General features: G+C 40.8%; 7 protein-coding genes across 7 annotated transcripts; 3 read left to right on the top strand and 4 right to left on the bottom strand.

Annotated features, from left to right (window-relative positions):
* Positions 1–110: 110 nt before the first annotated feature.
* BATDEDRAFT_86693 (uncharacterized protein) lies at positions 111–1,420 on the bottom strand (the record flags this gene model as incomplete). Its single annotated transcript, XM_006676897.1, has 5 exons — positions 111–319; positions 405–702; positions 787–940; positions 1,001–1,121; positions 1,231–1,420. The coding sequence occupies 5 exons, from the start codon at positions 1,418–1,420 to the stop codon at positions 111–113; spliced, it is 972 nt and encodes a 323-aa protein (XP_006676960.1).
* Positions 1,421–1,983: 563 nt separating this feature from the next.
* On the bottom strand, positions 1,984–2,817 carry BATDEDRAFT_86692 (uncharacterized protein; the record flags this gene model as incomplete). The annotated part of the gene is made up of 1 exon (XM_006676896.1): positions 1,984–2,817. One exon carries the CDS (start codon positions 2,815–2,817, stop codon positions 1,984–1,986), a length of 834 nt encoding a protein of 277 aa, XP_006676959.1.
* A 344-nt stretch (positions 2,818–3,161) lies between these two features.
* Positions 3,162–8,256, bottom strand: BATDEDRAFT_34499 (uncharacterized protein). The gene is made up of 3 exons (XM_006676764.1): positions 8,176–8,256; positions 7,578–7,653; positions 3,162–7,232 (listed from the first exon to the last, which is right to left on the bottom strand). The coding sequence occupies exons 2-3, from the start codon at positions 7,636–7,638 to the stop codon at positions 3,391–3,393; spliced, it is 3,903 nt and encodes a 1,300-aa protein (XP_006676827.1). The 5' UTR covers positions 7,639–7,653; positions 8,176–8,256; the 3' UTR covers positions 3,162–3,390.
* A 2,034-nt stretch (positions 8,257–10,290) lies between these two features.
* Positions 10,291–11,831, top strand: BATDEDRAFT_9339 (uncharacterized protein; the record flags this gene model as incomplete). Its single annotated transcript, XM_006676434.1, has 5 exons — positions 10,291–10,534; positions 10,774–11,087; positions 11,162–11,266; positions 11,346–11,498; positions 11,574–11,831. 5 exons carry the CDS (start codon positions 10,291–10,293, stop codon positions 11,829–11,831), a joined length of 1,074 nt encoding a protein of 357 aa, XP_006676497.1.
* Positions 11,832–12,131: 300 nt separating this feature from the next.
* BATDEDRAFT_9385 (uncharacterized protein) lies at positions 12,132–12,798 on the top strand (the record flags this gene model as incomplete). Its single annotated transcript, XM_006676443.1, has 4 exons — positions 12,132–12,407; positions 12,470–12,516; positions 12,604–12,673; positions 12,739–12,798. 4 exons carry the CDS (start codon positions 12,132–12,134, stop codon positions 12,796–12,798), a joined length of 453 nt encoding a protein of 150 aa, XP_006676506.1.
* Positions 12,799–13,149: 351 nt separating this feature from the next.
* BATDEDRAFT_23108 (uncharacterized protein) lies at positions 13,150–14,442 on the top strand (the record flags this gene model as incomplete). The annotated part of the gene is made up of 7 exons (XM_006676643.1): positions 13,150–13,161; positions 13,304–13,342; positions 13,573–13,610; positions 13,712–13,797; positions 13,878–13,926; positions 14,018–14,275; positions 14,361–14,442. The coding sequence occupies 7 exons, from the start codon at positions 13,150–13,152 to the stop codon at positions 14,440–14,442; spliced, it is 564 nt and encodes a 187-aa protein (XP_006676706.1).
* A 433-nt stretch (positions 14,443–14,875) lies between these two features.
* BATDEDRAFT_86691 (uncharacterized protein) lies at positions 14,876–16,435 on the bottom strand (the record flags this gene model as incomplete). Its single annotated transcript, XM_006676895.1, has 5 exons — positions 14,876–15,060; positions 15,150–15,447; positions 15,541–15,730; positions 15,799–15,910; positions 15,997–16,435. 5 exons carry the CDS (start codon positions 16,433–16,435, stop codon positions 14,876–14,878), a joined length of 1,224 nt encoding a protein of 407 aa, XP_006676958.1.
* Between the last annotated feature and the right edge of the window lie 211 nt (positions 16,436–16,646).

The following is a 16,646-nucleotide window of genomic DNA, read 5'->3' as shown; positions in this document are numbered from 1 at the left end:
ATAACCATTGCATGATTTGGATGTTCATGATTCAAATATTCGAATAATGGAAAATCTAGAACAGCAGCGTTCTAGCATATTGAAGATGTAAAAGATATTTGTTGTGGTGTTTAGCAGATACGAAACAAGGTAGACCAACCATAGTAGCCAAATCCGTGCGCAAAAAGACCAGGAACACCATAATTGGGATAATTGCATCCCACAGTTTCCCCACCAACACCAGAGTTGATACACTTGACTGTGACGCCGTTTTGAACATTGTATTGCTGACTATGATGAACGTAATTAAGCAGTGGTGTATTTTTTGGGATATCAACAACTAGATTGATTGACAAGTGTAAAAAGTAAATAGCTGTTCGAATGCTCGTCAAATACAAGTGATATTGAATGAGCTGTATACGTACCAAGATCTCTTGTAGCGGTTACACGGTAGATTCGCGACGAAAATGGTAAACTGCCGACTAAGTTGGCCCATGCCAAGTTTCCAATGCGAGGAGCACCGATGCTGTAGACCGATAGTTTGTCGGCAACATCGGGATTTAAAAAATGATAATCTACAGCACACAAGGCGGCCATTGCACCACCTAAAGAGTGGCCAGCAAACACAATCTTATACGCTGGAAAACGAGCTGAAAGAGTTTTCAACGTAAAAACAATCTTATCCTTGGAGCCCTTGTACAAGTTCATGAATCCGCTGTGAATCTGGATGGAAATATAGAATTCAGTCATCAATTGATATTGAAAAGCATAATAGTTTACTATTTGATAAACAGACATGTACAATACCTGAACATCATCGCCCCCAAATTCTGCAGGAACCATTTCACCAAATGAAGCATCATTAAGAAAGAAATCGAGATTATTAGTCCAGTCTGTGGCTGAAACTGATCCTCTGAATGTAACCACGATAGTTTCCGTGCGTTCATTGTATGCTATAAATCTATCATCAAGATTAGTACAATCCAAATGCGACGTATTAAGCAATTGAAGACTGATTTACCCTGCAACACCTGTCCCAATGAAAAAGTTATCAAACACCTTGACGATTTTGGTATCAGCAGTCCGACCACTACAAGCACTACCACAAATCCATCCCATATGGGTAATGACGCTTGGACAGTCTAGAATATCAAATGTTAGTTAAATCCGAAAATCCGAAAACACGAGATAGTAAAGGCTTGGTCATCAAATGATGGCATAGCAATAAACATTATATGAAAAGTAACATACAAGAGGCAGCTGAATATTGAACATAGGTCTGTATTTGTTCAACAACCTCCGAGTCGACTGCAAGTCCATCTCTCTTGGAAAGGATAGAAAACTCATCATGTTGATCGGTATCACTTGACAAAGGAGTGATGGCACTGCAGACGACAGTGGAGATGAAGAGAGTTGTTAATAAACCGAGATTCATAATCATTTTTGCCTTGAAATGACGATTCGCAGATGATGACTCGAGTATGCATTCTATGCACTTTTATAGAAAATGAGTAGGGGATAAATTACAAAGGGTGCTTGAATAGCATTTGAAAGCATCCCTACTAGAATAGATAGCCAACGTCGCGTTTTGCGTAGGACTGGTGATTCCAATCAAAGGGATGTCCATCTAATGTTTGTATTAATCATATGATTTTCAAGGTATGTACTAAAAGCTGGCCGTGCTTGCATAAAATGACACTCAATAAGGGTGTCAAATACATGATGACTTCCGCTAAATTTATCAAATAACATTGCCCTCTGAGCTACTTGCTAAATTGAAGCTTGTGGGCTTGACTGACAACACCAGAACTTGAGTTCTGAATTAAAATCAGTTTGGTGATCATACAATGTATGACTATGACAAAAATAGAGGAAAAGGTGGTTTGAATGCGAGTATGATTGTGTTTATTGAAGAATTGGAGTCAATGTGTTGGTAGGAAAGCGTAACAAGTAGCTAATCATTTTCTATTTCAAGATAAATACAAGTGATCAATTTTACGTGAATCAACATATATTAGAAGGCAAGTTGACAAGCGATCGCAGTTTGGCATGAGGAACTTTCAAGTGTTCCGCCCATCGCTTTCCAAAATCTTCAGCACTTTCCAACACATATGCCTGGAATTCATCCACAAACACATCCGGTCTGTAATTTCTCATGAGCAATTCTTTTTGGATATGCCGTTTCAGTTGAGGATCAAGAGCATCCCAGATCCGAGTTGACTCTGCTTTAAACGAAGCATCTAGAAAAAACCGTGCATGAGCCCATTCATGCAGGAATGTGGACCTGTCGCCTTTTAACCCAGAAATAATATAAAGCACATTGGCCGAGTCCGTTGCTTGGAGTGATGCTCCAGTCGGCAATACATCTGCATGAGTTGAAGGTTCTATTTTTGCTAATGAAGACACCGAACATGGATTTTGTGAACCTGGTTTTACAACATCCTCTATGACTTTATTTGCCTCGAGTCCAATTACCAAGTCAACGATTGATGTTTCTGCAAGTGTTTTGTTGGGAGTCTGTGCACTCCATTCTAAAAACGATGCTACTGGAAAGTTGACTCCTTTGAGTGGGCCGTTTAGTTGTTGCCCTTCATAGCAAATATGTGGTTGAAGAAGTGCTGCCTTTAACGACGAGGCTTTTGCAAAGACGAGAACCAGTACTTGGCCATGAACAGCATAGTTTGGCATCACGTACGGATCAGCATGGTCGGTTCCCTTGGACGATGTAGTTTTTGATTGTGCCTTTAACAGTTGTGCTTTTTTGGATCCAGGTTTTGGAGGTTTTTCTTTCTTGGTGGTCGTATTAGGTGTGAGAGTAGAGGTGACTGTATCTATCATGCTTAAAACTGGGCGTGTGATATGGCTGGAGTTAGAAAGTGTGGACTATTAATCGGCCATGCAAGCACAACACAATTTCAAGAATCGCTTTCGATTGTGTTGGTAAACTTCATTTTACAGTCGTGTTCACGTAAAATGAAACAAGTATAATAGTCTCGTAAACGATGAGTTGCTTTACTGGAAAGTATTGCTGTAAACTCTGATAAGGTGCACGCTTGTAAAGTATTGAATGACTTTGATTTCATTTTCACTCATACTTGTCAGCATCATAGTCAAATACAAGTTTGATCGAGCAAGTCGTGGAATCATATCAGTACTTTGAATACCCAGACAAAAACACCACTCCTAAAATACATTTTTATTTGAAGTCAAACAAGAATTCAATAAAAACCATTCAGAAAAAAGCGGATTTAAGTGTCAAGTAGAAAGATATTGAAAGGAAACCAACAGAGAGAATAGAACTGTAATTGGAGCAAAGTAGTCAGTAACACAATCATTGTAGAAATCAAAGTGATGGTTATAAACTGTAGAAATGCAAAATATGTAGGCTTGATTGTGAATAAAAGATCATCTTTATCCACGTTTAGACACATCACGCATTGAGCCGCTACCAGTGCCTTGGTGAGCATGATTCCTATTACTGTGTTGCCAATGAGGTTTTTCAGGCCTAGGGGGACGCATTTTTTTGAAATCATCAGCAGTTTTGAACTGTGACAAGGCTTGCTTTAGTTCAGGTAAAATGTTGGCTTCAATGTTGGGACGCTCAACTTTATCCTTGCGATAAAATAGATATGCCCAAAACTTTTCAAGACCGTAAATATGCTTGGTAACACAATAGTCGTCACGAACAAGAACTTGAAATTCTTTAAACAGATCAGAGCGAAATGAATTCTCTAAACCGTAAGAATAAAATCGGAATAAACATTCAATGCCATAGCGGTACCCTGCTTTGGCATCCTCAACAGCAAGACGCTTAAACTCTGTCAGCATTTTGCTGTTGTAGCGTTCGCGTAAGAAATGGGACCAAAATCGATAGAGGGTATTCATCTCATGTGAAAGTCCAGGACCGCGTGTTTTGCGATCACGAACGGCTTTGGCATGGAATTTAGTGTATTTTTGCTGTACGAATCCGTTATTTTTTAGCAGCTCGTAACTAGGATGCTGGAAAGGAGTAAACTCTTTAAACGAAGCTGGAGTTGCAGCAACAGAGTGATTTCCAGGAACCACGAGTTCAACTGAGCGAGAAGCCGAAACAGACATGCGCGGCGAAGCAGCCAAACGCGGAGATGACGATAACGCAGCAACAGCATCAGTAACAGACTGCATCATCCAACCAACTGGAGGAGAAGATGCAGTGAAGCCCTCATACATACGGCGAGGTTTGATACTGACAGGTTTAGGGACACTGTGAGCAGGTGAAGTACTTTTCAGCGACTCTTGCATCGAAGTAAACACCTCACTCTTGATTGATCCCACCTTGCCTTGTTGTCCAAATCCGTTGCTTTGGGAAAGCAGTGAGCTTTTTGAAGTACCCTTGGCCACTGATCGTTCATACATAAACAATCCTTCATTAATCATATCTACAATATCACAATCGTTGTGGGATCGATTGTACGGTGTAGTAGCATGCTTGCGAGGAGGCATGTTTTGACGAGCATGCACTGATGAAGATGTACTGGTACCAACACTTCCAGAAGTCATCGTGTTACTGTGTCCATTAGCTATAGGCTTGGTAGCTCCGTTGATAGTTGTGGAGCTAGAGTCTCCAAATCGCTGAGTAACAATCATCAGAGAATCCAAGTCGTCGTCCTCAAGCTCGTCAAAATGATCATGCTCAATGCGGGGAACATCACGCTCTGGAGGCTTGGCCCAATCTTCGTTGTCATCAAACTCGAACAAATCGTCATCGTTATGAGTGCAATTGACAGCAGCGCTTCTTATGGCTGGAGATGAAAGAGACGGTGAAGCAGCACTCGCTGGAAAAGAATCTGCAAAAGAAACTTTGCTACCACGACGTTTACGAGAAACCGATGACCAACCCTCATCCTCGCCAGTTTTCAAATCGGGAACAATTGATGCATCAGATTGATCGGCTGTGGAAATTGTGAGAGAGGGTAAAGGCGTGGTGGTTTTGTCAGTCACATCAAGAGATTGAGGTAGAGTCGAAACTGTGGGTACAAGAGCAGGAGGCTCCACTGCAATACCCTCGGTAGAAGCAGTCGAGGTTTCAACAGCAGCATTGTCCATAGGTTTATGCTGTGTTGGTAGGAAAGTGACGGGCAACTGAATATTTGCAGGAAGCACCCACATGGCCCAGTTTTCAAGACAGCGAAGCAATGGTTCGTCCACTTTATCGGTAATTACCTCGACAATTTCACTGTTTTCAAGAGCTGAAATCAAAAACTTTACCGACCAATCATTGTACTCTTGAGAATTATAGTCTATAGTGACTGGATAAGCAGTCAATGTATCTTTACTTGTACTCTCAAGTTTGACATCAGATGTAGATGTTACTTGATTAGCACCAACAGTAGGAGACTGCTCCAGTGTATGTAATTTGAAATATGTGGCAGCAACCAAGGATTTAACTCTGTTGAATCCGGAAATAACACTAATAGGAACGGTGCCGGTTTCACTATCCATTTTGCTACGAAAATAAACATCGCGACACAAATTCTCAACAGAGAAGTAGTATTCTACCTGTGTACGAACCAGCCATGTAATTGTGGGAAGATCCACACTACTGGGGTCTACAGGTGTACCAGGATAGTACATGTTATAGTTTTCAGTGCGATTATTGCGGCTGTATGAATTGTTTCCATGACGCTGCGCGTTGGCATTTGATCCTGCGTTGCGGAATTGGCGGCCACTAGATGACGATGTAGTCGCTGCAGACAAGGTTTGCGTAGAAGATGCACGCTGACCACGGGCTGCAGAACGATGTTGACGAGATCCACTATTTCGGGCTCCGCCTTGGCTATGATTCGAATTGTTGGTATTCACCGGTTGCTGAGAAGTCAAATCAGTCGTTGTATGGGTAGTGATAGCTTGTGAAGCGTATGAAGAAGCAGACACAACTGATCCAGAACGAGACCGTTCATCAGCACCAGTTTTGAAAGTCTGAGCTGATCGTGATCTAGAATGTGAGTCTTTGAGTGACTTACTGGCCATAGTATCAGCAGATGCATGGACATCTTGTTTTTCATGTCGATGTCCATTTCCCCTATGACCAGCGTCTCGCTTTTCAAAGCCACCAGATCGACTAGCAGATTTGGAGCCGGAAGCACGTCCCATGGACGAGGGAGCAGCATTGAAGCAGATCTGAACATCTAATTTTGACCATCCTTGACGTTTTCCTGCAACGATAGTAGAGGCAGATGAAGTCGATGAAGAGGTGGGTTGCTGATCATGCAAACTACTTGCACTCCCTGAAGCAACAGATCCAGCTGATTCATCCGAGGCAGCTGTGATCGAGTCATTGAGAGTGGGCCATGAATCCAGGATAATTTTATTTGAAGCTGGCTCAGGCATATTTTGCTTTTCCAACAAGTTCACACTACGAGCAGCAGTTTGCACAATCTTGGCAGCTTCGCGTTTACTTATTGTAGCAGCATCATCTGCAGGTGCAATAACTGCAGTGGAAATTGATTCGGTACCAAGAACAGGAGTGGATGTCGCTAGAGTAGGATGGGCAGTCAGGGAAGCAGATGGTGCTGAAACAGCCGTTGATGTAGAAGATGCGATGGCGGTTTTTGGTTTAGCGGAAGATGCTTTTGGTGCGTGTTTACGAACAGCACCAGATCCACCAGAAGATGCAAGTTTGGTATTTGAAGATTTTGACTGAAACGATTTTCTGTTGGTTACTGCAACAAAACCATCCTGATCGACAGTGGAAGACTTGTTACTGCTGCCTGATGTGGAATTTTCAGACACGACATTCTTTTTTTCAGATGGAGTTTCTCGTCCTATAGTTGATCGTTGTTTTCGAGTAGATGGTACACTGGTGATACTGGATCCAGTAGTACTACTGACTGGCTGTGGTTCAGAACGACTACCAGCAGGGGAAGGTTGACCTTGAAGCTGCTGTTTTTCAAGTCGGACAGCCCATATATTGACTGTTGGTGGTGGAGCAGGAACAAATGGCTTTTCCGATTCTTCCTTTGGTTTGAAATTAGTGCTTGCAGGACTATCCACCTTTTCCTCACGAATTTCTCCTTCCTCAAGACATGACTCGTCATCATCTGCTACTAGGTCATTAGCTGATTCTGCGGAAATAGTAGGCTCAAAAGTATGCAAGGTATGTAAAGTGTCTGAAGAAGAAGTATCTGACAAGGATACACTGGCTACTTTGAGAGTAGGTTTTGTGAAATCTGCTTCAACAGCAGATGGTGCAGTCATTCCAAAAAAACCTTCTTCTAGTTAAAGGAGTGTTATCCATTAGAGGTATTAGAAAGGACAGTAACGAGATTCCAGCATAATCAGACCAGAGGATCGAGTATAGTAGTATTTTAAAGAAATAAAGAATATCATGTGATATTGCATGTTAGTTACTGTCCATGTACACATCTTGAACACATGTGGTAATTTAATGATGCAAAAGACCAGCCAACAATAACGGGCAAGAATGGTTTGTCATGACAGGCTGATACAGCAATGATCACAAGGAATCAGCAATGGGCCTCGATCGAGTCTAGCCACAATGATTCACCGATTCCAAAACAATGCAAGTCTAGACAAGGAAAACATCCATTTGGACGCACCTAGAGTTGCAGCAACAGCAGGTAGAGTCGCTGTAGGAGATGCCAACTTTGCCCACGACATTGCTGTAGTAGCTGACTATTGTAAAATCAAATTGATTATAGCTGGTATTAGCAGGCAATGACAATAGAACTCGAGCTGGAATCAGGACTTGCCTATGATATTTTAATAAAAATAAAAAGGTAGGATTCAGAATTACACACTAGCGGCCTAGTATCGAGGCTAAAAAGCAAAATGCAATAGAAAGGGGTTAATGATAGCAGGACAATAAATCCCCTTTGAGCTGGACAACAAGAGTCCAAGTCGTATCCGACAGTATGAATAGATAAAACAACAGCAGGTGAAGAAAACCCCAAAAAAGAAAAATAAGAATCCGCTGACGGAGTCGTGTTGAGGAAAGACAGCAACTTGTAGATGGTCAAGTGCTAACACAGCAATCAAGTTCTATGGAAACAATCGTTGTTGCTAATATGAACAAATCACTTGAAATCGATCCTGCACTTGAGTCTTTGTAAAACTAGTGTGGGTTTACTTTCACACCTTGTTGGGTTATAGTGGTGTATCAGTGTGTCATGCTAAAGCGATCATGTGTGCAGTTACCTTTATGTATTTATCAAGCAATGTATGGGTTTAGGTTGGACTTGGACTTGAACTTGAAAAGCAGCTAATGGTAATAGCAATATCTGGTGTCAGCAATAAAGATTCAAGAATCAGAATCAAAATCAAAATTTGTACTTTGAAATCACTTGTTTCATCAAAGCCTTGCAAGCGTGTAGTTTGTCAATTGCGGTTGCTTGTTTTTTTATAGTTTCACTTGAACTATTGTGGATTGCATTGAACAGACTCGTAATCACGGCTGTATTCATGTAAATGAAATATCAAGAGTCTGTTAGCAAACACTCGTGAATGATTCGTGTCAAAATTGTGTTCATTCACGATTATGACAAAGGGAATGAGAACAGAGATGACCTGAAAATAGTCAGTAACCATCACTGGTGTATCATGTATGAGATGCATAGATTTAAGGGTTTTGAAAATACAGGTCTATATTTCCGTGTTTTCTCGAGGAAAATGGTTGCTAACACAACAACTGTTAAAGGACATTGAACAAGGTAAACAGAACCATCAGTTCATTTGTTGTGATGAGCCCGACTAGCATGTACGTGATAGGCGTTCTTGTCCTGACACCAAGGCGATTACATGGTGATCAATGGTTTAGATTCGACGATTTTTTGGTTTTGGCTGTTGCAGCTTGATTTTTCCCTTTGACGCATCAAAACAGCACCTTGTATTTCGCTTTCACAACAAAAACAGCATTCACTGCTGCAATGCTTGTTTACCCAGATTGACAGTCTATCAAACACACGCTTGACTGTAGATGTTTCAGCATGACCGCGTGAGTTGTGTAAAAAGGAGATATATCCAAGGATAACCTGTAAGCAATCGTGTGGTTTTGATCGTGTATACACATTGCAAGAAACGACCTAAACTCTTTGGTTGAGAGTTTGATTGGTCATTTGTTTTTCTGCAAGTACTTGACGCATTGAGGTGATTTACCAGCACATTCTCGTACAAGGTCGTCAATCATAAATGCACACCAGTCGATCTTCAGTTGCTCGTCTGAAAGATGGAAGGCTTTACACAACCCACAATATAAACCTGAAACTTCCTAACCCCCTTTTCAAATTACTAAGGGACACTGTGGGTTTGGCAGTGGGAGTTTTAGAAACAACAACCAACCCCGATCACACAAGAGTTGCTGACTATTTCCATATCGCCTCTGTTCTCATTCCTTTTGTCGATAATCGTGAATGAACACAATTTTGACACGAATCATTCATGGCTGTTTATTAAATATTGTACCAATAGACTTGGTTTTGGTGACTGGCATGTTTAGTTGTATTCCTGAAATTGTTTTTTAAACTAGAGAGCAAATGCATCCAATCTGCCAGGATACAACAAAGTAGAGGTTGAAAACAAACCCAACATTTGGATTGCAATGCATGAGTCTGTTTCAAGCTTGGTGATCGTACAATGCATGACTGCCAAAAAAACAATCTCAGTTCAAACTAGTTTGATTGTGTGCATCATATAACGGTTTGACCATTCAAGAATTAATGCAGTTAGTTTGTAGCAGAAAAATACAACGGCTATTTAACCCTTGTATATTTCCAAGCAATCACTGCAAGATAAATACAAGTGTTTCATTCTAGAGGAATACGGTTCTAGCTTTACAATCACCAATTGAAAACCATATACAAGTTGCTAATTAGCATCTTTTGATAAACACTACTTGACTTGAACCAAGTGCACTGAGCAAATGGATTGGACTGAGCTAAAAGGTCAATGGGCTGAAATACAACGATTATAAATTTACACGATTTTCAGATTACCAAGGTGAAATTGCTTTAGTATGAGCAATAAAAAATAACCGGTCTTGCTAAGCGTGGGCAGCACTGATAACTTTGCTTGATAAGCATGAATAGTAGATCAAGACTCAAAGCAACTGTTTATCCACAGCTAATGCCATAGGTGAGTTACAGCCGTGTTCACGTAAAATTGATTCAGTTGACAAACGGATAAACTCTGAAAAGCAACAACTGTTCGAGTCTGGGCAATAAATGCGGAACAATAAAACAAGTCAATGCCCTTGCATATCAATATAAACGTAGATTTACTTCGACTTGCACCTGAACCAATATTGTATTCACTGTCATGCTTCGCTCTGTTTCCATCTTACGCACTGTTGCTCGCTCTCCCATCACCACCGTTGTTTCTCGCTATACAGCTCCTCATGTCCGTGCCCTAACCACTCAATCTTCTGATACAAAAGGATCGAGCAGCAGTGGTGGCTCTAATGGCTCTTCCTTCATGTGGCTCGCTCTTGGTGGTTTGGTTGCTGGCTCTGGCTACTACTACTATACTACTCAGGATGGATGTGCTATTAGTTCAAAGTTTGGTGCAGGTTAGTGATCTGTAGAGCTTTTCTCGATTCTCCCATTGCCATCCTGACTATCAAAAGATGGTCAAAGTTGCAGAGTATTGCAACTAATAGTATGAATCATGATCTGCTGTCAGATGCATGTTGCATAAATTTACTCTGTAATGGGACATGTCTATCTTGATATCTCTAATCCCCTGGCCCTACTGAGTGATCTCGAATTAATCCATATGATCTATATGCTATCAATACAATAGCACAAAAGCCTCTTGATTATCAAGCAGTTTATAATGCCATTGCTGAGGTAATGGATGAAAACGACTATGATGATGGCTCCTATGGTCCTGTTCTTTTACGTCTTGCCTGGCACGCATCTGGCACTTATGACAAAAACACTGGCACTGGCGGCTCCAATGGGGCAACCATGCGGTTCAACCCTGAAAGTGCTCATGGCGCCAATGCTGGTTTGAGCCATGCCCGTGAACGTCTTGAAAAAGTCAAGAAGCAATTCCCTTCCATCACATACGCAGATCTGTGGAGTCTTGCTGGTGTTGTCGCTGTTCAGGAAATGGTAATGTGTTGCACTGCCATGCTACCTATAACATAGCTTTTGTTCAACATGTATTGTTATTTATGGATCTATAGGGTGGTCCAGATATCCCATGGCGCGCTGGTCGAAAGGACGCAGAGACATCTGTTGCCTGCACTCCTGATGGCCGTCTCCCAGATGCCAGTCAGTCACACGATCACGTATGTAGCTTCAGTATCTCTTGCTACACTCTTATTGTATTGCTAACTGTGTTGCATATACAATGAATTCATGCTATAGTTGCGAAACATCTTTTACCGCATGGGTTTCAACGATCAAGAGATTGTCGCTCTTTCTGGAGCACATTCTCTTGGACGTTGTCACACTGATCGATCTGGTTATGATGGACCGTGGAGCTTTAGCCCCACCACCTTCTCCAACGCATACTTTAAAGTAAGTTTTCTATTTTATCACATGGACATGGACATGCAGATCTAGCTATTTACCACTCGAATTGTTTGGAAATAGCTTCTTTTTAGCGAAAAGTGGGTCGACAAAAAATGGACTGGGCCCAAGCAAGCTATTGACAAGGCTACTGGTACACTCATGATGTTGCCTACTGACTTGGCTATTACCAATGATCGTGTCTTTAAAAAGCAAGCAGAGATCTATGCTAAAGATGAAGGCAAATTTTTCGAGGACTTTGCCAAAGCTTTCCAAAAGCTAGAAGAGCTTGGCGTTCCCTTTAAACCTGACACTCCTGCCCATGTTTTCAAGCGTATATAAAACCTGTCAATGCTTGAGAAGCCTCGACTATTGCTCTAACGAATATACTTTTGCCGATGCCCATTCTTCCTTTTTCCACGCTAATCGGATAGAAGGTCTTGTTTGATTTATTCTCAAATAAACTATAAGTTCAGCGTCAAGTTTTGTCTAGATCCAGAAATGCTGAATGCAAAGCAAGTTGCAAATATTTGCATGCAAATGAAACTTGAACGATCGATAAAATAAACCGCCAATAGCAGTGATTGAAATCTTTCCTCACAGAAAACCAACCTTTTCCATTGCTAAACCTCACTACTCGACATGTCTACTGAACGCACTTATATCATGGTCAAGCCCGACGGTGTCGAGCGAGGTCTTGTCGGAGAGGTTATCAAGCGCTTCGAGAGCCGTGGCTACCAGCTTGTTGCTCTTGAGCTCATGCACCCCACCAAGGCTCTTCTTGAAGAGCACTATGGTGACCTCAAAACCAAGTCCTTTTTCCCTAAACTTGTGACCTATATGCTTTCTGGCCCTGTTGTTGGTATGGTTTGGGCTGGCAAGGATGTTGTCAAGACTGGCCGCAAAATGCTCGGAGAGGTATGTTTGCCAGTAGTTATGAGACTTTGATCTGTGTCTGATCTGTATTTTCTTTTCTCCAGACCAACCCACTTGCCTCTGCTCCCGGCACCATCCGTGGTGACTTCTGGTAAGTACCCGATCATCTGATTGTTTCTATCCATTTAAATGCATGCGATTGGTATCAACTCATCCGTCTTGTATTTTGCTTTATTAGCATTGATGTTGGCAAGAACATTTGCCACGGATCTGACTCTGTCGAGTCTGCCGAGAAGGAAATTGCCATGGTATGTGTTCTTCCCGTTACTATTCCCTGATGTATCTACTTTGTCAACTGACATGTATTATCTAGTGGTTCCCTCGTGGTGCTAAGAGCTGGGCTCGTGGTCTTGACCGTCTCTTTTACGAATAAATTCATCTTTCGTATCCAACCTATTTTTAGCTCTTGGTCGCCCATCTGTTATAGTTTACAAATATATGATTTGAAGATGTTGCTGTTGTGAAATATATAGCGAATGTCTATTGAAATGATAGATTTGCTGATACTGGTTCAAGAGAACCAAGATGGTTCTGATTGCTCTAGCCCAGTTGCAGGTGTAACATGTTCTTTACCCAACGACTATGTTCAGAATATAAAAACAGTGGCTGATGCAGCGGTGATACTGATGTGTACTAGATTGATGGCTGCATGAATTTCTGATCCAAAGCCTAGCTGAATCGAATTCTTTTAAAACTTGCCCATTCAAAATAGTTTTCAGCAGTCATGAATGATGCAGTAAGTTTGCATTCTTTTGAAAGTAGCACATTACTGCTCCTCTGTACTGAAATTAGTCTGGTCTGTATTTACTGACTTGTATATTGCCTTGTGCTCATGAATTGCTCAACCATGGAATGAATGCGCCTTTACACTTGCTCAGGTGATCAACATTGGACTTGTGCTTTCTGTCGTGCAAGTGGTAAGTTTTTATATCCGGTAGCATTGCTTTATATTGATAGATTATACTCAAGTTCACAGCACTTTGTTCTGTCATGATTACCTCGATTCTATCCAACTGCAAACCTTGAACCCACATTTCTACTGCCATCTTTAGCGCTTCCAAAAACTTTTCATCCTTTGCTTTAGTCTACTGTAGTCCTGATCTATCGACCTTTGACTTGCTTGATCACTATATTATTATAATTCTAGGCCAATTACTTTAAGCTGGATGCTCCAGAGAATATTTTGTATGTATTCTGCGTTGCAGCTTGGTAGCACTACGTTTTATTTCTAAAAAGTTGCGAGTCTTGACACTTACCCATTCATCGTACTAAATTGTGTGGCTTAGATACATTCGCATTGCCTATGGTGTTAGTCAGCTAGTAGGCTATTCGATCATGGCATATGTGTTTATGCGTGTTCGTGACAAAAACGGTATTGCTGGTTATATACATTGCATCTTACCAAGTGGCTTTATTTGCTAACTGAGCTCACTGAAATGTGATACTACATAGACAAAACTGCATTGATCTACAACGAGTCCAAAAATCCATTTGCTCCAAAGTAAATACTTGCCAAATCTGTATACATTGGTTCAAGCAAACTAGATCTAGTACAAGCTTGAAAACTCACTATATTTTATCTTGATTGCTAGTGAATCAAAAGTGGTCACTTCCACTGTGGGCGACTATGATAAAGAGCAGGTTAAAAACTTTTTTACCCAGGGCTTGACTGCTGTGGCTATTTTAGCTTTTATGCATTTAAAATGGGGATACCTTCGTCCACTGTTTATTCAGGCGATCATGTCTTTGCGCCAGCTTTACAGCAATCCCATGTTTCAAATTCACGTTCTAGGCAAACCTGCCACTGACAACCTTGCACGACCATTCAAAACTGGGTTTGGCATGGCAAGGTATCTATTGATATTTGGGATATAATGCAATAACCACCAAAGTGAATGTTTAGCTGCTTACATCTTGATTGCTTTAATATTTTAGCCAGACTGCTGGGCCTACTAAAAAGGAACTCAAGGCCCAGGACCGCAAGGCAGCCAAAAAGAAGATCAACAGAGACGATTAGAAATAAATCGTTTTGATTACTTTTGAAAATGTGTAGCTGTAACAGTGTATACCAACTGAAAAGTCAGCACCTGAGCCTTTTAAATCGCAGGCGAGATAGTCATGTATGATTGGATTATACAGTCTGCATCAAGAGTGCAATCTTGTTTTTAATACAGGGTTTAAAATGTTTGACGAGTATGCCGAAACAGTCATTTAGCAGAATATTCAAACGGTAAGCGTCCATTGACTAAATGATTTAAACTACGATTTGAAATGTATCGTTGTTTATTTTTTATTAGATTGTGAAATTAGCTTGTTGGTGCAATGTTTCTAGATGTAATCACACCTTTTTTAACTCGGTAGTTATTATCTGCACCCACTATATAAAGGTAAACATGGTGGCTTGTTAATACACTACACTTGTCAAACTAGTTTTACAAAGTGTCAAAAACTTACGATGCAAATTGGTAACCAATCTTGTGTGCTGAAACACTCGTTGACCATATACTAGTTGCTTGACGAACATAGACCTCTCCAACATTGTTTCCGCTACAACTAAAAACAGTTTTATCTTGAGTTATCTCGTAGTCTGGTCTAATATGAGCGTACCCGAAAAATGAGGGTGGAAGATGTGGCACTACAAATATATATTGGTGGTGTAACCAGAGTAAGCTAATTTGTTCAATATGCACCAAATACAAACATTTTTGATAGACATGAAATTACCTATATCGCTCACATGCGCGAGTCGGTAAATACCGCCAAATGGCAAACTTGAAAACCAATCTGCAAAAACTTTGTTACCCACTTTGGGAGACCCATAAGTGTAAAGATATGCATTTCTTATAGCACCTCCTCCGTATTTATCATAGTAATCGAGAGCAGCCATAGTAGACAGTGCACCACCAAGTGAGTGGCCAGTAAACACGACTTTGAAGTTAGGATGCAAGAGTTTGACCGCATCCATGACCAAAAGAACAGCATTTCTGACTTTGTTATATTCTTTATGAAATCCACTATGAGTCTAGTGTAAATAAATTTAGCAAGTTAGATGCACTTGGTTCATATTCTATATCAACATCTATTGAGGGCAAATAAAAATGTAAGCAATACTAACCCTTGATTTAGGCGGAGGAACCGATCGATGAAACTTGGGAAATCGTCGACGACTCTTTGTGCCAACCATATGGTTCAGCCAAAATGTAGCTCGAGGTACCATTCGAATATTGGCTTTCCAGTCATTCATATCATCGGTTCCACGAAAAGCCACAATGATAGTTTCTGATGATTCTTGGACACCGATGAATCTAAAGTATAGTGTATATAGATCAATAAGTACAACTGTTGTTGTTATTGGATCTGATTATTTACTTACCCCACAGCAGACACGCCATCTCCAAATATATGATGCACCACTGTGCCAGCAGTATCTCCGCCGCAGTATTTTTCACAAACCCATGCTTTATGAAGAAGAACAGAATCACAGTCTAATTACACAATCAAATTCCATTAACAATGCATATCTATATTCGAGTATTGCAATACAAGCCATAGTATGAATGATTAAACTTACAAATACCGGCAGCGTAATTCATATATTTTGAAAGCTGATTTGATAGCTCGGTACTAACTTGACAGGAACTCATCTTTGACTCGAGTAAACTTGTTTTTTGAGCAATCTGCATAGAACCGCCTTTTCGAGCATCTTGTTCAATTTGAGCGATCTCATCCTCTTCAGTGAGCTCATCTTCTTCAGCGATCTCATCTTCTTCAATGAGCTCATCTTCCTCAGCGATCTCATCTTCTTCAACGATTTCTTGCTCTTCAATGGTAGGTAGCTGTGGTAGATGGGTTTCAATGTGTTTTGTTTTGCTTTTATGCTTACCACCAACTTTGGATTCGGTGGGGCGGACTTTGACTGTAAGTTCATTAGTTCCGGCATGTGGTGGGTCATTGCATTGAACAGTGGAAATGGCCACAACACCCAGTAATAATGTGATAAAAGGCTTCATGAGGAAAAAGTGGTAATTGGGTCATATTAACATTCTTGGACATTATATATTTGAGTCACCAGCTATGCCAGCCCTGCATAAAGGGATGTTTAGCTTTATTTGATATAGTCAAGTTTGATTCAATTTTAGATGATCCCTGATATTTACCATTCTATTCTCAATAATATGTTTAACATGGTAGCGATAAGGGCTGAGCCTTGCATAAATCAAA

The sequence above is a fragment of the Batrachochytrium dendrobatidis genome, assembly GCF_000203795.2.
Source record: "Batrachochytrium dendrobatidis JAM81 unplaced genomic scaffold BATDEscaffold_2, whole genome shotgun sequence".
Classification (NCBI taxonomy): domain Eukaryota; kingdom Fungi; phylum Chytridiomycota; class Chytridiomycetes; order Rhizophydiales; genus Batrachochytrium; species Batrachochytrium dendrobatidis.
The sequence above is the reverse complement of the archived record's forward strand: the minus strand, read 5'-3'. Positions and strand labels throughout refer to the sequence as shown.

What these genes read in the sequence shown, in the direction of transcription:
- BATDEDRAFT_34499 (XM_006676764.1), bottom strand. Translation starts at nt 7,638, where the DNA reads ATGTCGTGGGCAAAGTTGGCATCTCCTACAGCGACTCTACCTGCTGTT. An exon ending in TGCTGTTGCTGCAACTCTAG is followed by an intron (nt 7,233 to 7,577) that starts GTGCGTCCAAAT and finishes TCCTTTAACTAG; the next exon opens with AAGAAGGTTTTTTTGGAATG.